The sequence below is a fragment of the Ahaetulla prasina genome, chromosome 10 (genome assembly GCF_028640845.1).
Source record: "Ahaetulla prasina isolate Xishuangbanna chromosome 10, ASM2864084v1, whole genome shotgun sequence".
In the NCBI taxonomy this organism is placed as follows: Eukaryota; Metazoa; Chordata; class Lepidosauria; order Squamata; family Colubridae; genus Ahaetulla; species Ahaetulla prasina.
In genome coordinates, this window is record NC_080548.1 from 11,190,731 (window position 1) to 11,217,388 (window position 26,658).

General features: G+C 43.0%; 1 protein-coding gene across 3 annotated transcripts in view; it reads left to right on the top strand.

The window, feature by feature from the left end:
• CLSPN (claspin) overlaps window positions 1–16,218 on the top strand; it is a 46,691-nt gene extending 30,473 nt beyond the window's left edge. For 2 of the 3 annotated variants that reach the window (XM_058196303.1, XM_058196305.1), the window contains exons 17-25: window positions 206–293; window positions 1,752–1,885; window positions 2,359–2,523; window positions 3,062–3,183; window positions 5,377–5,507; window positions 8,390–8,486; window positions 13,023–13,105; window positions 14,653–14,814; window positions 15,399–16,218. In XM_058196303.1, the coding sequence (XP_058052286.1) occupies window positions 206–293; window positions 1,752–1,885; window positions 2,359–2,523; window positions 3,062–3,183; window positions 5,377–5,507; window positions 8,390–8,486; window positions 13,023–13,105; window positions 14,653–14,814; window positions 15,399–15,509 (1,093 nt within the window). In that variant the 3' untranslated portion in view covers window positions 15,510–16,218. The remainder of the gene's footprint in view (window positions 1–205; window positions 294–1,751; window positions 1,886–2,358; window positions 2,524–3,061; window positions 3,184–5,376; window positions 5,508–8,389; window positions 8,487–13,022; window positions 13,106–14,652; window positions 14,815–15,398) is intronic. The other variant, XM_058196304.1, reaches the window with a different exon arrangement.
• Window positions 16,219–26,658: the final 10,440 nt, after the last annotated feature.

The window sequence follows — 26,658 nt, forward strand, 5'->3', positions numbered from 1 at the left end:
CCACTATCATATCTCCTTGCGCTCCTGTTGAGTGGCATACCAATTTAAAGGGCATGTTAAATAAAAATCAGTGCACCCAATAACTGTTTGTCTGTTGTGGTTAAGTCAAAGCATTCAGCCATTAAACTGGCGTATCCAATTAGCTACATTCCTGGCTGCATTTTCTTTTTTTTTAAATAAAAAATCAAAAATCTTACTTTTCAAGCAGGGAGGCGGAAGAGAAAGAGAAAGAAGAGGAATTTGGGGAGTTCCAGCTTTTAACAGACGATCATCCTTCTGACAGTGAGGAAGAAGTAAGTACTGTGCACAATTGGAGCAAGGTCCAAACGGAGCCTAGAGCACGCATGCCAGTCCAATCCTGAAACACGGTTTCCAGTCCTAATTCAGCAGCAATTACAATATTTTCTGTTCAGCTGGTCAATTTAAAAATGCTCCTATTTTCACCCATTTTCTGGCAAAGTAGAAGATAATTCTGCACTAAACAACTTTATCGTCCAATAAATATAAGATAGTTCATATTAAGTAAATGCTCATTATTCTCTCTTATTTTGCACAGAGGTAGTTCTTGACAATCATTCATTTAGTGACAGTTCGAAATAACAACGGGACTGAAAAAAGTGACTTATGACTAGTTTTCACACTTACAACTGTTGCAGCCTCCCTATGTTAACATGATCAAAATTTGGACACTTGGCTACTGGGATGTGTTTATGACCATTGCATTATCCAGGGCATCATGTGATCCCCACTTGTAACCTTCCCAGCCAGCTTCCGACAAGCAGTCAATGGGGGAAGCCGGATTCACTTAATGACCTCATGATTTGCTTTGCAACTGCAGTGATTTGCTTAACAGCTGTAGCAAAAAGTTGTAAAACAGAGAAAAATCATTTAATGGCCTTGCTAAGAAACAGAAATATTAAGCTCAATGGTAGATGCAAATCGAGGATTGCCTGTGCTTTATCATTCCTTTGTTTGGTTTGGAAAAGAGCAAATTGGAAGCTTCCCCACTCACTGCCATGTTCTGCTATATCTGCAGGTTCTATGATACCTGTTTGGTATCTTTGAAATTTCAACAGGTAACTCCTGTGTTTTGGAGCAGCACTAAATCCTAGGCCAGTGATGGTGAATCTTTTAGAGACCGAGTGCCCAAACCGCAACCCAAAACCCACTTATTTATCGCAAAGTGCCAATACGGCAATTTAACCTGAATAATGAGGTTTTACTACCTAAAATAATGATAAACAAGACAGAGTTCAGCTAATTGTTCTACGAAAAACGTGATAAATGCACTTTTATGCCCCTTCATTTTTTTTCTGCTGTTGAAATATTACGTTTAGCAACAATATCATTTCTCTTTCCCTCCCTCTCGCTCTTCCCCTCCCTCCCTCCTTCCCTCTCTCCCCCTGAGGGAGAAACAATGGAGCTGGGCTGGGCTGGGCGATGGCGCATGTGCCCATAGAGAGGGCTCTGAGTGCCACCTCTGGCACATGTGCCTCAGGTTCACCACCACTGTCCTAGGCACTTTTTTTACTCCTAACAAAACCATTGATGAAATTACTCTGGGTTGCTCATCTCGCTTTTTTTCCTTTTGCTCCCAGTTTAATATAACGATAATTGTCCATTAGGAGAAGAATGATTACATTAACTCGGCCAAAGGGGGAAAAATATCTTAAAGAAAAGAACAAATATTAAAGAATATGTTGCCATGCTTCAAGAATTCATGAACTTGATAATATTTTTCTGATTCATAGGATGAAAAGTGCAAAGAGGAGGAGGAAGAGGAGGATGAGGAGGAGAGTGATCAGGAGGAAGAAGGAGGTGATGAGTTAGAATTTGATGATGAAGAAGAAGAGCTGAAGCGAAGGGAAGGAAGGAAGAATAAATTGTAAATACCGCTTTCTAAACTTACTGGCAAAGTTGATTTAATCTTTAAATCCTTTAATTCAGAATGAAACTTCATAAAACAAAATGGAAAAAAATAGCCTAAGGAACTGAAATGTATTTAAATGTAAGTTAAAAGTTAAGGAACCTTTCAAAGCAGCTTGTCTGAGAAGCTTATTAAAATTTATGCAGAAGGAATGATCTGATATTACAAATAAAGCTGTATTGTGGCAGCCCAACTATCTTAGCTTGGACTTTGCTTCCGACCTTCCATTTGTCTTCCTATATTTTTCCAAATTAGAAATGAGTTTCCACATATGAATCTCAGTGCAACTCTTGTGTTGCTTGTAAGTATTTTCTAATAGCAGAGCTGAAAGAAAAGATCCCCTCCTGGAGATCCTTGCCAGCTTCTGTAAACAATATTGCTTTTCATTCCTTTGGAACTCAACTTGCATTCTTCTCCCCCACCCCTTTCAGCAATTTAAAAGATTTCATGGAAGATGAGGCTGAGCTGTCGGGCAGTGAAGGGGGAAGTGAAGATGAATATGATGGTGAGGAACTCAATGAGTATGAAGAAGACGTTCTTGATGAGGTTCTTCCAGCAGATGGAGAACTTCATGATCAAGTCAATAAAATCCACATGTAAGTATCTGGCTGCAACTCAGTGCGCTGATCTATGGTGGTGCTCAGTGGTGAAATGTAAAATTTGTTACTACCGGTTATGTGGGCGTGGCTTGGTGGGCGGTAATGTGACTGGGTAGGCATGGCCAAATTTATTTATTTTTTTACTTTTAAAAGCATTTTTTCTACAACCTCTTCAGCCGAAGAGGTTGTAAAAAAAATGCTTTTAAACGGTTCTAACAATCCTAGCTGAGCCGCACGATCATCAGAGCTTTTTTTTTTTTTTACTTTTAAAAGCATTTTTTCAGCTGAAGAAAAAATGCTTTTAAAAGAAAAAGAAAAAAAACCCTCTGATGATTGCACAGCTCAGCTGGGCATGGGCGGGGTGGGGGAGGGATTTTTGCTACCGGTTCTCCAAACCACCCGCCGCCATCGCTACCAGATGTGGTGATCCGGTCTGAACCGGGAGCATTTCACCCCTGGTTGTGCTTCAGTTTTTGTGGAGATCTTCTGAATGGAAACTAGTCAAGTTCCCTTTTCTGGCCTGCTTCCTTTCTAGGAAAATGATACTCGATGATGATAAACGGCAGTTGCGCTTGTATCAGGAGAGGTACCTTCTCGATGGAGACCTTCACAGTGATGGTCCTGGGAGGATGAGGAGGTTCCGATGGAAGAACATAGGTATGATGAGTAGTATGCTGGTCTTCATCAAGTTTTGATAAGCTTGATAATATACATATGTCGTATTCACAGGTGTCAGATCCCTAACGTGATACTGCCATTCATACAGAGGGAGGGGGGAGCATGGGGATAAGCTGTATTTTATAACCTTCTTCCTGGTGCCTAAGCGCCCTGCAGTATTCTCACCTTTTTGAGAATGTAATAAGGAGGGAGAGGCATGTGGATTGTTTCAGTTTGTTGAAAGCGGAAGAAGACCATGGGAACAGATCCTTATCTGTTTCTCAAGACAGCCATTACAACCACATCTGTGGATTGGCTGAATCCACATTCGGAAGGGAGGGAGGGATTCTAAAGCCCTATTTCTAACTGTGTAGTTTAGCAGGGAATTTAGAGTCTGCTTCGCCTGTCCTGCTATCACTTCATCTCAATAAAAGGTTCTTTTTGAAATTCCATGTTTCAAGAGTCTATACTGTCTTGGGAAAGGAGGAGAGGCAGGGCCTGGCAACAGGTTTTGAAATCTTAGATTAGCAGAAATCTCAAAGGCTCTAGAAGGCCATGAAAATATGGCCTCATGTGGAGTCCAGAACCATCCAGATGAGCTTCCAGAATTCTGAGTTCTAGAAAAAGTGATCTGAACACATCTGGAAAGACTCCCCTTCGGAGAAGCCTGGCTTAATGTCATATTGATTAGGTCTTCTGAGTAAGAGAAAGGAGATATAGGTCGTCCTCCACTTACAACCTTTCGTTTAGTGACCGTTTGAAGTTACAGTAGCACTGAAATAAGTGACATGACTATTCTTCACCCTTATGATGCTTGGAGCATCTCCACGGTCATGGGATCAAAATTTGGCTGCTTGGCAACTGGCATGTATTTATGACTGTTGCAATGTCCTAGAGTCATGTGATCTCCTTTTGTGACTTTCTGACCAGCAAAGTCAATGGGGAAGCCAGATTCACTTCACCGTGTTAACAGCTGCAGTGATTCGCTTAACAACCTTTATGTGGCAAGAAAGGTCATAAAATGGGGCAAAACTCCTTAATAATTGTCTCACTTAAGCAATGGAAATTTGGGGTTCATTAAGTCAAGAACTACCTGTACAACCTATGACGGTTGATTTGGATTCTCATACTGTCCTAAGGAATAGTAGTATTCCTTAATATATTCCTTATTTTCCTTAATTCCTTTTTTAAATTCAAATCTGAAACATCGTTTTGGAAAAGACATTATTGATGTTGTTACAGTAGTGGCCAAAATTGTGGAAACCTTTGGGAAAAATGTATTTTTGAGGTTTGATGACTAACAACAGCACTTTTTTCGGAGTTTCAAGATAATCCTATCCCACTGCTGGAATGTCCTGGGAATAGCCCAGACCTTAACCCAATTGAAAATCTATGGAGCCGACTAAAGAAACTTGTTAGTCAGAAGCAACCCAGCAATAAAACCCAGTTAATAGAAGCAATCCTTCAATCTTGGTTTCACATTATAATAGCTGCAGAACTAAAAGACTTGGTTCACTCCATGGGAAGACGTTGTAAGGCTATCATTCATGCTAAAGGTTACCCAGCTAAGTATTGACTGACATGGTGATAATTTTTGTATGTCTCGTTTTTTCTTCTTTGTACTGTAACTGCTATTCTAATAGCAAATCCTTCATAAAGGTTATTGCATTACATTCTTGATTAAATTATCTTTCCATTGATATATAATTTTATGATACTACTCCAAAAAAAGTGGTGTTATGAGCTAGTTTTGGAAAATACACTTTTCTCAAAAGGTTTCCACAATTTTGGCCACTACTGTATCTTTTGAAAGTTCTTAAGTTGAAAAAGTGTACAATTTTTAAAAATGGTCAGATTCTAATATATTCTCTGTATTATTCCCACTGTTTAGTTGGGTCAGCTTTCAATCTTCTTCTGCCATAATGTTCATGTTTTGTCTGGGAATTCTAAGGGAAGTTAAATGTTAAATTTTGAAAGGGATTTTCATTTTAACAGCTTCCGTCTGCCCCATTCCCCCCCCCTTTTTTTTTTTCACTCTATATCCATTATCACTTTGCCCTGGTCACAGATCTCATGCCTTCTCCTCTGAGTCCAGATGCTTTTTCTCAAAGGACCCTTTTTCTTCTAAAATGAATACTGAGACTTAAAGGAGGAGAAAGGAGCTTATTTTCCTTTCGTGTGTTGCGTTCCCAGATGACCTTCCTGAGGGCGACGATATTCAGAAGGATGCTGACAGTGGGGATGAGAATGAAAATCACTTTGAAGAGACAGAGGCCAAGTGGAGGAAGGAGCGCTTTGAACGAGAACAGTGGTTTCGAGAACAGGTAACCAGCATGGTACCAATTCATGTACAGGTAGTCCTCGACTTACAACTGTTTCAGTGACTGTGAAATTACAGCGGCACTCAAAAAAGCGACTGATGACCATTTTTCACACTTAAGACCCTTGCAGCAGCCCCGTGGTCAGGTTTCAAAATTTGAATGCTTGGAAACTGGCATGTCTTTATGACAGCTGCAGTGTCCCAAGGTCACGGGGTCACTTTTTGCAACCTTCTGATAAGTAACGTCTGATTCACTTAACAACCTTGTTACTAAGGTTCATAAAATGAGGCAAATCTCAATGAACAATTGTCTCGCTTAGCAATGGAAATTTGGGGCTCACTTGTGGTCATAAGTTGAGGACTACCTGTATTCCCGAGAGTAGGCCAGGAGAACAGGCAGCCTAGGCTAGAAGCCCTTGGCCTAATGTTACATGGTTCTCAGCTTAATTTCAAAACCTCTTTATTAGCAAGTACTGGAGGGGAAAAAACCAGGGGTGAAATCCAGCAGGTTCTGACAGGTTCTGGAGAACCAGTAGCAGAAATTTTATATAGTTTGGAGAACCGGCAAATGCCATTTCTGGCTGGCCCCAGAGTGGAGTGGGAATGAGGATTTTGCAGTATCCTTCCCCTGCCACGCACACCATGCCCACCAAGCCATGCCCACAGAACCAGTAGTAAAAAAAATTGAATTTTACCACTGGAAATAACCTGTTTCTTCCCCAGCAGTCTGTCACATGAGAGGAACAGGGGAAAGTGAGTATCAAGGAGTGGGAAGTCCACAAGAAAGAAAGAAATGATGGCACTAATATTTTTTTTAATATCTGGAACTATTCTCCAGCGGCTGACTATTCTTGCAGGAATAGTGCATTTTTTTCCTCTTGGGAGAGAGGGGGGAAAATGCAGCTTTTGAGACTCAGGCTGGACCTGGGAACTGGGGAGGTCCAAGTTGACATCAGCCATGAAAGCTTAGCAGATGATTTGGGCACTCAGCCAAATTGCCTTACAGGGTTGTTGTGGTGCAGGTAAATTGGAGGATATAGTAGTATACCTTACGGTCTAGTTCAGGTGTCAGTAACCTGCGGCTCCGGAGCCACATGCAGCTCTTCGGGCCCTCTGCTGTGGCTCCCTGTCTGGTATCCCACCACTCGCCACCCCCCCACCCCAGTCACTTCTTGCCTGGCCTGAGAAGGTAAGGGTGATGGCCGGGGATTGAGAAACAGCCAGGGCAGAGACAGAGAGATACAGAGAGAGGGGGAGAGAGAGATACAGAGAGAGAGGAGGGAGGGAGAGATGTCAAAAGGGTTTTGTGGTTCCCGGTTTTAACAACCAGTTCTCTGCCCTGATGACTGGCTGGGTAGGCCTGGCTAGGGGTGGTGGTCATGTGACTGGTAGAAGTGAGTGATGTCCAGTTGGCCATGCCCACCCAGGTTTTGTGGCTCCCAGTGTGTTCTTTTCTGTGGGAAACGGGTCCAGATGGCTCTTTGAGTGTTTAAGGTTGCAGACCTCTGGGTTAGTTCAAATATAGATTTGAACTAAGAGAATAGACACCACTAGCCTGGGTGGTTTGCCAGTTTGATGATTCTGCTGTGGAGTGCCTCCATGGGAGATGAGAAAAACGATCAGATAATTTTATTCCTTCTTTTTAATATATCTCCCAGGGAACCTATAGGAACATACGTGTTTAACGAGGCCCTGTAAAGTAAGGTCTCTGTAGGAGTTGGTCTAGTTGGTTTTATCAACTGCAGAGCAACAGCTTTCAAAGCAAAAAATAAATAAAAGGGTGTGTGTGTGATAATATACAACTCAAAGGGTATTCAGATACAGCATTTCAATAGTAATAATTGATTGATTTGTTGATTCATAGTCAAGTCAGTGTTCAGTTTTAGCAACCACATAGATATATACCTTGTCCTTTTCTCCAGCTTGGCCTTTAAGTCGTCTACGGGCCTGTTTTTTGCTAAAACGGGCGTTTTTGCCCTCCCCGGCCCCCAGGAGTACTCTGCAGGACTCCCAAATCTCTGCAGGCCCCGTTTTTGTGAGAAACGGGATGCGCAGAGGGTTTGGGAGGCCTGCAGAGTGCTCCTGGGGGCCGGGGAGGGTAAAAACTTTTTTTTTCTTGTTTACCTCTTCGAAATCTTAGTGCATTTTATACTCCGGTGTGTTTTATAGTCCAAAAAATATGGTAAGTCTTATAAATAAATATAGATTGTCCTCAATTTACAACCCCAAACTGAGCCCAGAATTTCTGTTGCTAAGTGAGACATTCGTTACATTTGCCCCAATTTACAGGCTTTCTTGCCACGGTGGTTAAGTGAATCACTGCCCTTGGTAACAAGGTTGCAAAGGGAATCTGGCTTCCCCATTGAACTTCGCTTGTCTGAAGGTTGCAAAAGGAGAGCCACATGATCCCGGGACACTGCAACCGTCATAAATGTGAGGCGGTTGCCAAATGTCCGAATTTTGATCATGTGATTTTCACCCTCTTTTTTGGGGGGGGGAAAGGTGCGTCTTATACTCCAAAAAATATGGTAAATAAGACTCAAACATAATGAACAGTGTTTTGTCTGCGAAATGGGATGTTTTGCCCCTTTCTCATGATTGGCAAAAATGGCTTGGTTTTCACAGACGCTCTTAACTCAGTGTTTTTAAAGACTGGTACCGACTAGTCCAGGGGTCTCCAACCTTGGCAATTTTAAGCCTGGTGGACTTCAACTCTCAGAATTCCCCCAAAGCTGGCTGGGGAATTCTGGGAGTTGAAGTCCACCAGGCTTAAAGTTGCCAAGGTTGGAGACCCCTGGATTAGTAGAGAGTGATTTTGTTCAACATAGAATTTTTTTTCTGTCTCTTGCTACTTTGCCTGATGCAAGTTCTTCTGCTTATTCACAGTCTACAAAAGAAGAGGAAGAGGAGGAGGATGCGGACGAGGATAGCCAGTTCATGAGATTGGCCAAAAAGTACACCAACAAGTCATTACAAAAGAAAGGTATCCTTCTTTCCCCCTTTACGAATGGCAGAGTTACACCTTAAGAAGGAAGGACTATATTCTGTGATTATTATTTTTTTTCAAATCGGCTGTTGTTGTTGTTTTTAAAAAAAAATCAAGGCAGGGCAATCCATGTTTTTGATCCATCTCTTTATGCTCCCTAGATCTTCCTTATCACTGAATTTCAATATCACTGAAATTCAATTTCAGTTGAATTTCAATTTCAGTTCAGTGATCTTCCTTATCACTGAATTTCAACTGCAATTTTTTGCAATGAGCAAAAAATCATTGCTATATTCTAATTACCATTTTGTTGATTGATTTGAGGTTTTTTTTAACCTGCCATAATTGAGAGACTCCTAGCTGGTTATAATATCAAACCACAAAATAAAAGATGATAATTGAAACATGGGGAAAATAATAATAATAATAATAATAATAATAATAATAATAATAATAATAATAATAATAATAATAATAATAATAACAACAACAACTACTACTACTACTACTACTACTAATAATAATAATAATAATAATAATAATAATAACTACTACTACTACTACTAATAATAATAATAATAATAATAATAATAATAATAATAATAATAATAATAATAATAATAAAAAAATAAAAATTGAAGAAGAAACCAGTAACTCAAATGTGCCCTGGAAACGTAATAAATTAGAAGTTGACTAGATTCTTGGAGTCAGAAAGTTCCAATACTACCATGGAAAAAATATTTTGAGATTACCCTCTAATCTCCTGGAAATGGATGATTATTACTAGATAAAATAAATTAGACAGATATGAACTCTACATTGGGCTGGTCAAAAATTTGAGTGAAAGAGATGATTTTGGAGATCCAGGAACCAAATCAAAATTAAGGCAATTTTAATAAGCTTACCATGGTTTTAAGGAAAATCTACAACCCTGAACTCTCCCTTTCTCTCTTGGCCAACTATCTAAAATTAGTAAGGCTGAGTCACACACATTTTTTGGGGCGGGGGGGAGAGAGAGAGACACAGACAAGAAATGTTGGTTTTCTTCCAGGTTTTAAAACAACTTATTTTGTGTGTGCCAGCCAAATAAATGTGATTCATCCTTGCTAATTTTGTCCAATTGTCCTTTTCTCTGTATCCCTTACTTCCTTCCCCCAAAGTTAAGAACATCCATCAAAAATCATTACATCATTTTAAATATTCCTAGGTTAAAAAGTGACATAGGTTAGCTCATGCGTACTAGTCATTCCTGACCCTAGGGGGCAGTGCTCATCTCCGTTTCAAAGCTGAAGAGACGTCTCCTTGGTTCATTAACTAAGCTAGGTAATATCATCAGTGCTAGTTATCCTAAAATTTCTAGCACTGATTTTTTTTTTTTTTTACATTTATATCCCGCCTTTCTCCGAAGACTCAGGGCGGCTTACATTGTGTAATTATGTTAAAATTAGTAAGGTATAATTATTAGTAAAGTAATAATAATAATAATAATAATAATAATAATAATAATAATAATAATAATAATAATAATAATAATAATAATAATAATAATAATAATATTTTAATTTGTATACCGCCCTTCTCCCGAAGGACTCAGGGCGGTGAACAGCCATATAAAAACAACAATCAAAACACACAATACAAACAAAACAATAGCTAAAAAACTTATTAAATTTGGCCCAAAATTTAAAATACATTTAAAACCCAAAAAACTAATTAAAAATTAAAACCCATAAAACATCTAAAAATTCTATGCCAGCCCCGCGCGGACAAATAAGTAGGTCTTAAGCTCGCGGCGAAAGGTCCGGAGGTCAGGGAGTTGTCGAAGTCCAGGGGGAAGTTCGTTCCATAGGGTAGGAGCCCCCACAGAGAAGGCCCGTCCCCTGGGGGTCGCCAGCCGACATTGCTTGGCCGACGGCACCCAAAGAGTCCCTCTCTGTGAGAGCGCACGGGTCTGTGGGAGGCAAACGGGGGCAGTAGGCGGTCCCGTAAGTAACCCGGTCCTAAGCCATGGAGCGCTTTAAAGGTGGTGACCAACACCTTGAAGTGCACCCGGAAGACCACAGGCAGCCAGTGCAGCTTGCGCAGGATTGGTGTTATATGGGAGCTCCGAACAGCTCCCTCTATCACCCGCGCAGCTGCATTCTGGACTAACTGAAGTCTCCGGGTGCTCCTCAAGGGGAGCCCCATGTAGAGAGCATTGCAGTAGTTTTTTTTTTTTTGTTTACATTTATACCCCGCCCTTCTCCGAAGACTCAGGGCGGCTTACAATGTATAAGGCAATAGTCTCATTCTATTTGTATATTTTTTTACAAAGTCAACTTATTGCCCCCCCAACAATCTGGGTCCTCATTTTACCTACCTTATAAAGGGTGGAAGGCTGAGTCAACCTTGGGCCGGGCTCGAACCTGCAGTAATTGCAGGCTCTGTGTTCTAATAACAGGCTTCTCTACTGCCTGAGCTATCCCGGCCCGTAGTCCAGGCGAGAGGTAACAAGAGCATGAGTGACTGTGCATAAGGAATCCCGGTCAAGAAAGGGGCGCAACTGGCGGATCAGGTGTACCTGATAAAAAGCTCTCCTGGAGACGGTTGTCAAATGTTCTTCAAAGGACAACCATCCATCCAAGAGAACGCCCAAGTTGCGCACCCTCTCCATCAGGGCCAATGACTCGCCCCCAACAGTCAGCCGCGGTTGCAGCTGACTGTACCGGGATGCTGGCATCCACAGCCACTCCGTCTTGGAGGGGTTGAGTTTGAGTCTGTTTCTCCCCATCCAGACCCGTACAGCTTCCAGACACTGGGACAGCACTTCAACAGCTATGTTGGGGTGGCCTGGGGTGGAAAAGTACAACTGCGTGTCATCAGCGTACAGTTGGTAACTCACCCCAAAGCCACTTTATAAAATTATAAAGGAGAATATTTGTAGATCAGGGTTGAAATGAGAGGTCCTTGGTGCTCTCTGAGCTTGCTTGTTTCCTTGCAGACAGTTCATTACCTAACTAGGTAACATCATCAAAACACAAAAACGGGAGTCACCTACAACATACAATGTAAGAACTGCAAGAACCATCATGTAGGACAAACGGGCAGAAGACTAGCAGAACGAATTCACGAACGCCAACTGGCAGTCAGAAGGCATGACGAAAATTCTCTAATTTCACAACATTTAGACAGATTTAACTGTAGATTCAATTGTGACCATCCTAGACCAGGCCAAGTCCAAAAATACCAGGGAATTTCTAGAAGCCTGGCACTCTGAGAAATCAGCCATTGATAGACACATAGACATTAACAACATCTATAGCAGGGGTGAAATCCAGAAGATTCTGACAGGTTCTGGAGAACCAGTAGCGGAAATTTTGAGTAGTTTGGAGAACCAGAAAATGCCACCTCTGGCTGGTCCCAGAGTGGGATGGGAATGGGGATTTTGCAATATTCTTCCCCCAGGAATGGGGAGGGAATGGGGATTTTGCAGTATCCTTCCCCTGCCACGCACGCCCACCACCCAGCCACACCACACCCACCAAGCCTCACCCACAGAATTGGTAGTAAAAAAATATGGATTTCACCACTGATCTATAGACTATGCAAAAGAGACAATCAACCAGCCCAAAAGAAAACAAAAAAGACTCCAGCATCTCTCCGCCAGGAATCAGCACCCAGATCAGCATAGATTTAATTCCAAGGTTAACCTCAGACCAATAATCAAGTAAGCAATACCCCCAATCAAAAAACTGCCAAGGAGCCATCAGTAAACAGCCCCACCAAAGAATCTGTAAGATCACCCCCACCTACACAGACAGGCAAATCAGCGGAATATAAACTGACAGCAAACAGAACTCCTTACTAGCACTGATGATGTTCCCTAGTTAGGGTAACAAAACTTGTCTGCAAGAAAACAACCAAGCTCAGAGAGCATCAAGGATAGCAGCATCACTGAAAAAACACACACATAACACCCCGAAGTTGCCCCTGCTTCTCTAAAAGTGGTTTCTGTAAAAGATCTTAAAATAAAATATTTTATAGGTAGACCCCAGATTGCGGCTATAATGGAGCCTGTCCATCACAGTCATAAGTCACAACAGTCATAAGACACAACAGTCATAAATCAAATCACCCATATGACCAAAAACAATTTTACAACTGTTTTTGTGGCATTCATGTTAGTAAATACGGTGGTTTTAAAGAAAACCGGTGGTTCGCTAAGCCCCAGTTTTGCTGAAAACTGTTAAGTAAATGCTGGTTTTCGGCAAAACTGTCAAAAACATGGTCATGTGACTTCAGGGATACTGTCCTCAAAGCAACTCTGAAATGGTCAAGGAGGGTCTCCAAATCCTGGTTGTCCTTGGATTTGGTTGTCCTGACCTGTGAGTGCCCACATGGGAAACCGTTTCTCCATACGTAAAATCTCTCTGCTTTAACACTGCATGAACGGCTGAAGAAGCAGACAATGCAACTTTTCCTGTTGTTGCTTTGCCTTCTGAAAAGCTTTCCTTTCTCTCTCTCTCTCTCTGTTTTTCTTCTTCGCCCTCCTAGCACCCTCTCCAGTAGCTGTTCAGGAAATTAAATCACTACCCAGAAATCCATTTGAAAGTTTCCAGCCCGGCAGCAAACCACAGGTGAGTATCATCGGAGGATGGACGATTCCTTGTTTAAATTTATATCGCCAGTAGAAAGCTTTCTTTACAATAGAGGTGGGCTTCCTTTCTCTGGTAATAAATAGCTGATTGCCCCCAGAGGTTGGGCTGTCACAGAAGGCCTTGATTGCATGGGGAAGCTTGTGTATCTAATGGCTGAGCCTTGTGCTTCCCCGTGAAAAATATCCCAGGTTCAGCCCTGTTTTTTCCAGTTGCATAGTCTCTCACTGCCAGCAACTCCTTGGAGAAATGCCACTAGTAGGGTAGTGTGCTGACCCTTAACAAGCAGGAGGCAGGAATTGGTCCCAGCAAAACCTCTTTTATTTACACAACTGTGAATTACGTTCATTCATAGTCAGCAAGGTTTGTCTGAACAGTTTTTCAAAGGAATATTTCTCAACACACTTTATCTCATTTGGCAAGCTGCCACGTAACTTATTTCCAACCGCAGTACAAGGCAAAACTTGGCACAGAGTCCCTCAGAATCACGGAACGAACTAATTGTTTCCTGCAAAAGCCCACTCCCTGTTTGCTCCTCTTTTATTTCCTATGGGAGGGGCCAATCACCTCCAAGGTGTAGCTTTACTCCTGAGTCAACCCTGCTTTTTTTCTTTTTCTTCTAGCAGCTCTGTGCGTGCACTGGGAACAGGCTCCCAGCTGTTCCTCTGCCTCGCTGCTGTCTAACTCCGCCGCTGCCTCTGACACAGAGCCCTCATTCGTGCTTTCCCTAGCCCCCAGGACTGGCCCAAGTTCCTTCCCAACCTCCTCACTCTCTGACTCTGCTGCCAGCTCTGCTGGCCGCCGGTGGGCCATAACATGTTGATCAGGGGTCCCAAAACTTGACAACTTTAAGACTTGTGGACTTCAACTCCCAGAATTTTCCCACTAGCAGGTTGCCAAGTTTCAAGAGCCCTAGGGTAGACAAACCAGGCTAAATGTGTCCATGGACTTGCTCCCTCTTTCACTGCTGCACAGCTCGTGTGTTCCTGATATGCTTCCACTATGGCTTGCATACATTAGGTAAAGGTAAAAGTTCCCCTTGCACATATGTGCTAGTCGTTCCTGACCCTAGGGGGCGATGCTCATCTCTGTTTCAAAGCCAAAGAGCCAGCGCTGTCTGAAGATGTCTCTGTGGTCATGTGGCCGGCATGACTAAATGCCAAAGGCACACAGAGAGCTGTTATCGTCCCTATTTTTCTACTTGCATTTTTTACATGCTTTCGAACTGCTAGGTTGGCAGAAGCTGGGACAAGGAACGGGAGCTCACCCCGTTACGTGGCACTAGGGATTCGAACCGTTGAACGGCTGACTTTTTGATCGACAAGCTTAGTGTCTTAGCCACTGAGCCACCGCATCCCTATTGCAGACATTAGGAGAGAGAAAAATGAATTGAAGTGCAGCTCTTCCTTATTTGCCCTGCCTGTGAGATGGGAGAAGGTGGACTCTATGCTCCTGAGGGCTGAAATGATATGCGGTCCTGTTGTTTAAATACGAGTCTTGGATAACTTTTTTTTTCCCCTAACTGATAGCTGAAGAATGGATCTCTGCTAAATCAACCAAGAGCCATCCTGCAGAAATTGGCAGCCATGTCTGATCTCAACCCGAATGCCCCCAGGAACTCAAGGAATTTTGTCTTCCAGACTCTGTCCCCAGTTAAGAGCGAGGGCATGAAAGAGAAAGCCAAACCCCAGGTAGAAATCTGATGGATTTGAGGGGGGAAATATGTTACTTAACATGTGTTTTGTTCTTATTTATTCTGTATCTGTCCATCCATCCCTCTATGAAATCCATCTATCCATTTTCCTCACCTCCCTCCCTCTAAGCCAGGGATTCTCAACCTCACCAATTTTAGCCTGTCTGGATTTCAACTCCCAGAATTCCCCAGCCAGCCACTGAAAAAGTTATTTCAGTGCTGTTAGGCTTGAAGAGTGGGGTCCTTGGTGCTGTCTGAGCTTGGTTGTTTTCTTGCAGAAGTTTCGTTACCTAAACTAGGTAACATAATTAGTAAGGACTGGGTGACACAATCAGCATTGTTAGAGACCCCACACACTCACTTCACAGCCTGTTTCTGTTGCTCCCCTCTGGGACGAGGTGTTGAAGTATTTCTAGCAGGACTGCCAGATTCTGTAACAGCCTCGTTCCCTAGGGCAGGGGTCTTCAACCTTGGGAACTTTAAGACTTGTGGACTTCAACTCCCAGAATTCCTCAGCCAGCAAAGCTGACTGAGGTCATCTAGAAAATCTTTGAAACTAAACTACTTCCTGCCATTTTCTAGGTCAAGAGAAGAACTCTACCTCCTGTCGCTGTGCCTTCTCCTAAACGGCTGCGACTTGACAGCACGTCAGTTCAAGAAACCCGAAGTATATTCCAGTATTTGGAGAGGTAAAAAAAAGTGCTGGTTGCATGGTTTCGTTCAGCCACATTTTGGATTTTGCAGAGCTGTAAAGACAATGCACAAATCTCTGCTAGATGGGCAGTACCTACGTTGTAGAACACACGGCATTAATATTCCTCTCCAGTCCTCAGGTATTAGTTGGGAAACAAGGAAAAAATACTTTTTTGCTCTCTGTCATTACAGTACTGACTCAAGCACTAAGTAAGCCTGCATTTCTCTAATTCATTCTTTTTTCTTTGGGACTTTACTCGACCTAAGTCAATTCTAAAACAGTGCTTTGTTTTGGGGCCAAGTTTGAAGCATTGGGATCCCAGTGGCTGGGTTTTAAAATCACTATGGAGGCTGTATGTATATATGTATATATAACTTTTTTCCCCTCAATATTTTGGAAAATTCTGATGTACTTTTAATCAAGGTTTTAATTTTTCTAAATTCACACTATAGACTATATCTGCAATGTATATATATATATGTATTTTTGTTGTTGTTCCCTGTGTTTTTATCTCCTGCTGGCGTTTTAATTTTTTATAAATAAACAAGGATCTTGAATTTGTGTCAAGAACAAAACGGGGAGGGCAGCCTCTACTTTTGTTTAAATTATACCTGTTTTTATGCACATTTTAAAGCATACAAAATGGGGGAGAAAAGGAAGTCTGGATGAAATACGTCTTGTTTACACCTACAGTAGAACCTCTAGTCACGAACGCTTCTGACCACGACCAAATCTGGTTCCGACCAAAAAATTCACTTTTTTTTCCCCCATGGCCAATTTTTCCTTCTGTGCCATTTTTTTTTGTAAGCGCCAAATTTCCAAAATTAGGTTCAGGTCACAACCAAATCAGGTTGCGACCAAAGTTATGGAACGAATTATGGTCATGACCAGAGGTTCTACTGTATGTTCCATTTGAAATCTGGAGGAGACACGGGATTACACATAGCAAGATTCTAGCCACTTTTTCCAGGTGTTCTCCCAAGATATTCCTTTGGCAAATTCCTTGCTGGTTCTTCACTTACTCTGTGTTAATTCATCTAAGATCATTCCTTCTCATTCCTTCGAATTCAGTCTCTAAGATGAGTCTCATGGCAGTGATCCCAGGTTGCAAATTGTTCTGTAAACACTAAATAAATGAATCACATTTGTGTACAGAGAGAGAGAGACAGAGAGACACAGAGAGAGAGAGAGACATCCACACAAGGCCCTGCAATCAGGCTTTCATAATAAACAGAGTTGTTAATCGCGGGAAGAAGCAGAAGAGATTATGCCAAAAATAAAGACTTCAAAGGACGCTGTTGTGTTTGATACAGGCAGGCAATTGAATTCTTTTTCTGTATATGTATTTGGAACTGTAGTCTGCAGATATATTACTGTTTATCTCCAACTTTTCCTCAGCAAAGCATCCGGACACAGCCCTACATCTGTTTCTTTCAACAAAGTAGCCGCGTGTTGTGAGTTTAGATAATGCCCCAACATTGGCGCATTCATTGTTTCCCATTAAGAGACACATGGATTTCACCCTCCATTTGTGGCTGCAGTTCATTTCTTTACAGCATCAGCATACCGAAGGGTACAAGCAGGCGCTTGCAATTTTGGTAAGGAGGGTTGGGGAACAAGCATTTGTTTGCAAGCCCTCCATTTTTGCCCCCAAATCCTCAAAGTTTACATGGCAAAATCCCTTGTGTGATTCTCTCCCCCACCCCCACCCCATTAGTTAAATTTTTAATAGTCTAAAATGGTCCCAAAGACTGTTTTTTCAGGAGGCAACTGGATTTTGTTTTTGTTTTTTTCTTAGAAGACGTTTTGCTTCTCATCCAAGAAGCTTCTTCAGCTCTGACAGGATAATTGGGGAATGGAAGGATTTATATTCCTTGCAGACAGCTGGTAATCTGCATCCTTTTAGAGCAGTGATGGCTAACCTTTTCAGGACTGAGTGCCCAAAGCACACACCCGAACCCCCAAAATGCAATGCACATGTGGGCCCGTGCATGCACCCGGCCGCATGTGCACACGCCCCCGCAAATGCCCCACCCCATGCATGCGTGCCCCTGCCCACCCCCACACATGCATGTGTAACCCACACACATGCATGTTCCCCGCGCATGCATGTGAAGCTCCCCCACACACACCTTGCTCCCGCGCATGTGCAGCAGAAACCCAACAACGAGCTGGCTGGCGGGAAGCATACACGACGGAGCTGAATTGGGGCGACGGCTCACGTGCGCACACAGAGCGCACTGCGTGCCACCTGTGGGATGCGTGCCATAGGTTTGCCATCATGGTTTTAGAGGGTCCTTGAAGCATTTGGAGGTTTATCTGTGTCCTCAGGGTCACCTGAGTGATGCAAATAGTTCCTGTAGTCTACAATTTTTTTTTTTAGGAAGAGAAAAGTTGCCTCCTGAAAAAGCATCTTTGGGACAACCATGATTTGGATGACTGAGAATCTGTACAGACTTTAACAACAGTGTTTCTTAAGTTTGAAAACTTTTAAGGTATGCGGATTTCAACTCCCAGAATTCCCCAGCTAACACGACTGACTGGGGAATTCTGGGAGTTGAAGTCCAGATATCTTAAAAGTTTTCAAAGTTAAGAAACACTGGTTTAAAACAGGACTCTCCAACCTTGGTCCCTTTTAAGACTTGTGGACTTCAACTCCCAGAGTCCCTCAGCCAGCAAAGCTGGCTGAGGAACTCTGGGAGTTGAAGTCCACAAGTCTTAAAAGGGACCAAGGTTGGAGAGCCCTGGTCTAAAACACTCCTCCCCATAATCACAAATCCCCAAACAGAAGTTCTGCCATTTCCACTGGTGTAACGTCCTCACTGCTATACCATCTGGGCCCCTCAATCATTGGGAGAGGGGGAAAATATTTTAAGTGCCTTCCTGCGAGAAAGACATCCGCCTCTGTTGTGGAGGAATGAAAGGAAATGAAGAGAGGACTAAAGGATTTGGATGCATTCCTTGTTGCAGAAGTGGCTTTTCAGAAAAGGTGGTATGCCATCTTGTTTACGTTCCTGGAACTGAAGTCCAATGTAGAAGGCGGCCTGGTTAGAAACGGAATTGCTGCTTGCGTCTGTTAGCCATCAACCTGCTGTTTCATCGGATAACTATTTTCATTCTAATGAAATATCTCTTGCTTCTGACTTCAGCCTGGCATCCTAATTGTTCTGAGAAACACCACATATCCGCCCACCTCTTTGTATTTTGTCCTGAACTTGAGCTGAGGACACGTTGCTCATCCCTCCCCCTGCATATGAGTGGCTTTTACTTGATTTCTTGTACCAGCAATGAATTTTTAGGATAACTTGCATCTCTGGGAGCAAACAAAAGCAGATTGCCGGGAATGGTGCTCTGTCCTTCCCCTTCTCTCCATTTGCTTTTTACCCATTACATTTACAGCTGCCAGAGGGAACAGTTCAGAAACAGCAGAGCCTTAATCTTGGCCAAGGAATTAAAAGCAGATATTAGATGCCATTTTATTAAATGAGCGGCGCTATCAAAGTGCTATCATTCAAAGTGCTGTTATTTGCAAAACTTTGCACTAGAAGCCTTCTCGGGGTCCATAAAAAGTCACGGGGAGCTCAAAACAGTGACCCCTGCAATGTGATGTCATTGCACAAAAGGCACAGTTACACAAATCAGTGTTTCTCTGCCTCAGCAAATGCTGCCTAGGGAATTCTGGAAGATGAAGTCCAGACATCTTAAGGTTGCCAAGATTGAGAAACACTGATGACCTCTTAGACAAGTACAGGTAGTCTTTGTCTTATAAGCATTCATTTAGTGACTGTTTGAACTTACAACAGCACTGTAAAAAATGACTTGGGGCCATTTTTCACACTCAGAACCATTGCAGCATCCCGACGGCCATGGGAGGTTCATCACTGGAGGCTTTCAAGAAGAGATTGGACTGCCATTTGTCAAGTGCTGTAGGGTCTCCTGCTTGGGCAGGGGGTTGGATTAGATGACCTACAAGGTCCCTTCAAGGGTCATGTGATCAACTTTTGCGACCTGACAAGCAAAGTCAATGGGGAAACCAGATTCCTCCGAACACAAATTCCTTAGTCCTATCGCAAACCTTGGTCCAATTAGGCAAACTGCCAAAGGCCTTTTTTGGCAAACGTTCAGTAGTCACCAAAACAAAAATAAATGCAAGACATAGATGAAGAAGAAGACGACGCTACCAACATTGTTTTCTGGCAAAGCTCAAACGCTGTTGCTGGTCTGTTTTAAGCCTTATGGGAGGGGCCAATCATCTCTTGGCCCTACTCCTGAGTCGTCCTTTTTGCTTGAGCTGCTCTTGCCTTCTGGCAGCTCTTCTCATGCATCCATTAGGAACAGGCTCCTCCTGTTCCTCTGCCTCATTACTGTTGGGCTTTGGAGGCTCTGGAGTCCGTACCTCACTCACCGATGGCCCTGGCCTCACCTCAGCCTCATCGCTGTCCAACTCTGTTGCCAACTCCGCAGGCTGCTGGCGGACCACAAAACACGTTTTGCAATCATCCCACCCTCCTCGCTGCCCCTCAGCTTTTGCACTGGTGAGATGGCCTTTCGGGGGGCTCCAGGCATTTGCTGAATTCTATATGCTTTCGTTTTCCATCCAGGGAGAGGTTGGTGAGGGTAGATGCTGGGAAAGGGGAGGAGGGGGGAAGCAAAACCGGGGGGGGGGAAACACTATTTATTTGTCTTGTCTAATTTAATTTATGTTATTTATCAAAGAGACAGGCTATTTGAGAAACCAGATGGACCCAGGCTAAAAGCGATCTGTATTTTCAGAGTGTGAAAAATGGCTCCAGAGTGGACAAGGCTAGAGGAAGCTGGTTGGGCGGGCTCTGAGTAAGCTCGCTTGTTCCCCTCGACGCCAGTTTTTTTTTTAAATATAGTAATTTTATTAAGCATTACAATTTAAAAGATAAAAACTAATGCAAACTAAAAAGAAAAAAAAAACGAAGAGGAAAAAAAATAAAGACTATTGTAAATAAAAATATATAAAGAATTAACTTTCCGGTTCATTGCAAGAAGTGTAAATAATTTTAGTAATTTATTGCCTTCTCTTAAAATGCAACAAAATGATTTCTTCCCAAATCCAATCTCTTATATCAGGGGTGTCCAAACTTGGTCCCTTTAAGACTTTTGGACTTCAACTCCCAGAGTTCCTCAGCCAGCTTTGCTGGCTGAGGGACTCTGGGAGTTGAAGTCCAAAAGTCTTAAAGGGACCAAGTTTGGACACCCCTGTCTTATATAGTCATTTATATGTCATTTCAGTCCTGGTGTCATTAAAAGGTTACCAGAGATAACAAACACAGGTAAGTCTTTGAATCCAACATTTCTGTTGCTAAGTGAGACAGTCGTGAAGTCAGTTTTGCCACATTTTTACAACCTTTCCTGCCACGGTTGTTAAATGAGTCACTGCAGTTAAGTTAGTAACACGATTGTTAAGTGAATCCAGCTTCCCCATTGACTTTGCTTGTCAGGTCGCAAAAGGAGATCATGTGACCCTGGGACACTGCAACCGTCATAAATACGAGCCAGTTGCCAAGCATTTGAATTTTGATAATGCGACTGTAGGGATGCTGCCACAATTGCAAGTGTGAAAAACTGTTATAAATCGTAAGATCCCAAAACCTTATTTCAAATTTATCTGGACCCTTAAGTCATTCGTATTTTTCTAAAATCAAACTTTCACTGTTTATTCCCCCCCCCAAATGGAAGACTTTAAACTTTATTTAAAACTTCTTTTGCTAAGGATTGAAGGGAATATCTGGTGCTGTAAAACCTGCCAATTTTTTTTTAATTTATTTACATTTATACCCCGCCCTTCTCCGAAGACTCAGGGCGGCTTACACTATGTTAGCAATAGTCTTCATCCTATTTGTATATTTATATACAAAGTCAACTTATTGCCCCCAACAATCTGGGTCCTCATTTTACCTATCTTATAAAGGATGGAAGGCTGAGTCAACCTTGGGCCTGGTGGGACTAGAACCTGCAGTAATTGCAGGAAGCTGTTGTTAATAACAGGCTGTTTAGCAGCCTGCGCCACTCAAGGACCCAACTGAAGGTTCAGGGTTAGGCTCAGGGGCTAGGACGTTGAGCTTGTCGATTGAAAGGTCGGCAGCTCAGCGGTTCGAATCCCTAGTGCTGCCGTGTAACAGGGTGAGCTCCCGTTAGTTGTCCCAGCTTCTGCCAACCTAGCAGTTTCGAAAGCACGTAAAAATGCAAGTAGAAAAAATAGGGACCACCTTTGGTGGGAAGGGAACAGCGTTCCGTGGGCCTTTGGCCTTGAGTCATGCCGGTCATATGACCACGGAGATGTCTTCAGACAGCACTGGCTCTTCGGCTTTGAAACGGAGATGAGCACCGCCCCCTAGAGTCGGCAACGACTAGCACATATGTGTGAGGGAAACCTTTACCTTTACCTTTAATAGCTGAAAAGCAGTTAACAAGCAATTTATAAAGCAGGGGTCTCCAACCTTAGCAACTTTAAGCCTGGCGGACTTCAACTCCCAGAATTCCCCAGCCAGCTTTGCTGGCTGGGGATTCTGGGAGTTGAAGTCCGCCAGGCTTAAAGTTGCCAAGGTTGGAGACCTCTGTTATAAAGGAAGTAAATCTTTTCAAAGACACCAACCATGTTGTGAGTAAAATGGCTATTCCCTCATAAGGAGCTCTAAACCTGCTGGAGACTCCTGTCTTGGGTTTTCTTGTGGAGAATAACTGTCTGGAGCACTTGTCGGTGATCTCAACTCTTCTCCTTGTCAGGAAAGGAATTATGAAGAGCCAATCTACTTACCGGCTCTGCTTTACGCAGAAGCGTCTTTCATTCCATCAGTTCTTCCACAGAAGTCCTTCATGATCTCCTTCCTCACCAAGTCCTGGGAGCCGCTGGGAGGAGGGACAAGAATATTCAGAATAGCAGAGTTGGAAGGGACCTTAGAGGTCAGAAACCTTATACTATTTCAGACAAATGGTTGTCCAATCTCTTCTTAAAAACTTCCAGTGTTGGAGCATTCGCAACTTCTGGAGGCAAGTTGTTCCACATGTATGTCTTAAAGGATGCATAGTCACAATTTTGTTTCAGTTAGAAACCATCCCATTACTTCAAATAAGCTTTACCCAAAGGATGATATGTGTCCTTGGAGGGTGAGATCCGTATTTAGGTTCCCCTGTGACCGTGATGGCGAACCAATGGTGGCACGCGGAGCCATATTGGTGGGCACGTGAGCTCAAAAGCAGGCCTTCCAGTCCCACCGGAAGTCAGCAAACAGGCAGTTTCCGGCTTCCGGAGGGGGTGGGGAAGGCTGTTTTCACCCTCCCCAGGCTCCTAGAAAGGCTCTGGAGCCTGGGGACAGCAAAAAACAAACCTACTGGGCCCACTATGCCATTGCATACCAAAAGTGAGGGGAATGGGGGGGCACGTGAGGTGCATAGAATTATGGGTGTGGGCACACATGTGCGCAACTCCCCCCATTTTTGGCACGCAATGGCAAAAAGGTTAGCCATTACTGCCCTATGATAACATTCCGTTCCAGATATCGACAGCTTTCTCTTGTCCCTCAGCCGGTTATGTTTCAGTTCCTGAAATCACAACCCACCGTGACTGTAATACACACAAGCTTTTCTTTTTAGCTTATTTGATGTCCTCATTGACAAAACGTGTCCCTCATTTTTGTCATGTGTGGGATGCTTTCTCTTCAGAAATTAGTGATGGATAAAATATGCAAGTAATAGGAAAAGCGGTTGATTTTCATTAACTTCCTGTTACTGGTTTTCTATTCGCCATCCCTTCCTGCCTTCTTTCTATCAGCAACATTTGCTCTGGTCCAGGGGTGAAATCTAAAAATTTTCTCAAACGGTTCTGTGGGTGTGGCTTAATTGGCGGGCGTGGCTTGGTGGTCAGGTGTCTGAATGGGCATGGCCAATAATAATAAATAATAAAAATAATAAAGTATACAAAACTTGGGAGCGCACCAGTCTACCTTCTTTAAAAAATAGAGGCACCGGGCTACTAATTGCCTTTTTTGGGGAGTGCACCGGTCTACCGTCTTTAAAAATAGCGGCACCGATCTACTAGCCGCCTACAGCGCTGATCAGCTGTAGTGCGGCCCTTTGAAGCGTCGCAGCAGTCATTTAAGGCCGTTTGCAGCTATATCACCACCGAGAGCTTCAGGGACAGAGAAGAGGAACAGTGAGGTATGGGCAATGGGGAAGGCAGGTTCTCCAAACTACCTGCCCCCATCGCTACTGGATTGCCCGATCTGGTCCAAACCGGGAGCATTTCACCCCTCCTCTGGTCCTTTGCTTACTATCTTCATGTTCTTCAGGTTCCCTTCACACTTCTTGTTCCATCAGGAGAAACCTTAGCAACCTCTATTGAGGATGTCTGGTCAACATTGATCCGAATTATTAGTTCAGTTGGGATTGTCAAGTTAATTTCATTCTGCTAACTTGGGAATCTGCTTTGAAGATTGGACTGAATCACCATTGAGACTTTGAGCTGAATATTTGGGCAGCCTTATAAGTCTGCAGTCTTTCTACCTTGTGCCTGGCTAACAGGAATTTTTCTCACCCACATGGCTGAATTCCCACATGATTAATCACCCCATGGATTTGAATAAACCACAACTGATTTACTCATGTTAAATCATAAATCACTGCTTATAAACCACCAGGACTAGGTTAACACAACAGGCTGGTCTAAAAGCAAACAACTTCATGGGGTAGTATAATGTGTGAATTTGGTCACTGAGGCCACAATTACAAATATATGTGTAAATAAATCGCAACAGATAGCTATTTCAGCTTCTTCATTCAGTGTCTTTGCTGCAAGGAGCATTTTGCAAAAGATGTCTACAGTCTATTTCATCTCTCAATCCCAAAGGCTAGTGATCTAGTGGGAAAGGGATGGAGTTGGAAAAGTGGAAGTCCAACGAAAATAATGTTCAAAGAAATAATAAAATATATAAGAAATACTAAAAAAAAAATCCACTATGTGATACTTTCAGAATTAGTTGTGCTCCCCAGATTCTTGAGCCTAAATAAGGAGCGTCCAGTCTTGGCAACTTTAAGACTTGTAGACTTCAACTCCCAGAATTCCCCAGCCAACATGGATGGCTGGGGAATTTTGGAAGTTGAAGTTCACCGATCCCCAGATGCAACCCTATGACTTTGAGAATAAAAGTTCTTGAGTTTCAAACATGGACCTGCCTCACTGGATCCCAAAGTCTCTGAGTATCTCCACTAGATCCAATGTGCTGGCTCTCCCCTCCCCTTGTGAAGCCTCCTTTCTTGGGCCATGCTTGGTTAATTTGTAGGAGAGCGTGATTCTACGTTATTCTTCTGACCAAGTAAAGAATTCCACCACCCACCCCCGCCAATCTCTGGACTGCATTAAATATACCAGGAAGGTGGGCTTCAGAAGTTGCCTTTCAGAGGAGCAGGGGGAGAGATTGTGTGTCAAAGAAGACCCCATGCTCCAGGGCACAGCTTGCTCCATCTTGTCTTCCAATGACTACAGAACGCCTGGCCTCCTAGCCATGTAAAGTCTATTTAGCTCTTCGTATTAATCTACCTGTGACAGACCGAAGGGCAGTTCAATTTATCACTGCCCTGTACTGCAGCCTTGATAAAGTTAACGCTGTGTCAAAAGGGGCCCCCTTTGCGACACTTTCGACTCCCAGTATGTGCGTTTTAATAAATGGCCTGGAGTTAAAAGGGAAAATTGAAATTGAACAGGCTGATGTCTTTCTCTGCACTCTCGCCTGAAGCTGGCAGCAGACCTAAGCATTTGGACAGCTAGCGTTAGAGTCAGCCGTGGAAAAATAAGTGTTGCTGCACCCGGAAGGTTAAAAAGGTATTATTTCATAAGCTTTTGGTAGACTAGAGTTCATCTAATGGCACAGAGGTTGATTCTGAGCCCATTAAGTGAGAGAAAGAATACAATTCAATTTAACAACCATTCATTTAGGGACTGTTCGAAGTTACAAAAACACTGACAAAGGAGATTTATGGTTATTTTTCAACAGGACCGTAGCAGCATTCCCACGTCACGTGTTCAAAATTCAGATGCTTAGCAGCTAGCATGTATTTATGATGGCTGCAATGTCCCAGGGCCATGGGATCAACATTTGATCAAGGCCTCCTGACAAGCAAAGTCAGTAGGGAAGGCAGATCCACTTAACATTTATGTTACTAACTTAACATAACATAACATCACAACAGAGTTGGAAGGGACCTTGGAGGCCTTCTAGTCCAACCCCCTGCCCAGGCAGGAAACCCTACACCATCTCAGTCAGATGGTTATTCAACATTTTCTTAAAAATTTCCAGTGTTGGAGCATTCACAACTTCTGAAGGTAAGTCGTTCCACTTATTAATTGTTCTAACTGTCAGGAAATTTCTCCTTAGTTCTAAGTTGCTTCTTTCTTTGATCAGTTTCCACCCATTGCTTCTTGTTCTACCCTCAGGTGCTTTGGTGAACAGCCTGACTCCCTCTTCTTTGTGGCAACCCCTGAGATATTGGAACACAGCTATCATGTCTCCCCTAGTCCTTCTTTTTGTTAAACTAGACATACCCAGTTCCTGCAACCGTTCTTCATATGTTTTAACTTAAGATTCACTTAACTGTGGCCAGAAAGATGGTGGAATAGGGCAAAAAGTCCTTTGGGAAATAGGATCAGTGCACTAATGTACAGTAGAGCAGAGGTCTCCAACCCCGGTCCATGGACCAGTGTTGGGACGCAGCCCCTTCAGAACCGGGGTGCAGAGGTGGTGAGCAAATGCACAGATGCGCACAAAGCTATCACTGCCATCGAGGAAGAAGTATTTGTTGTGACTGAGGCCCAAGTAGTGATTACCAAACACAATTCAGTCCCGAACAAACTTAGTTTATTAAAACAGCTGAGAATTAATTCATTCTCAGCTTAGTCCAAAATAAATTCTTTATTAACAGTCCTTCGGCCTTATCACTGACCTTTGTTGTCTTTGGCAACCTGCCAAAGGCTTTTCTTGGCAAAAACTCCACAAAGTTCAAGAGATGCTGACAAGAAGCAATGGAATCGACGTTGCTTTTCCACAAAGAACCCAACAGCTCATTGCTCTCTTTTAAACCTTATGGGAGTGGCCAGTATCACCTGGCCTTACTCCCAAGTCGTCC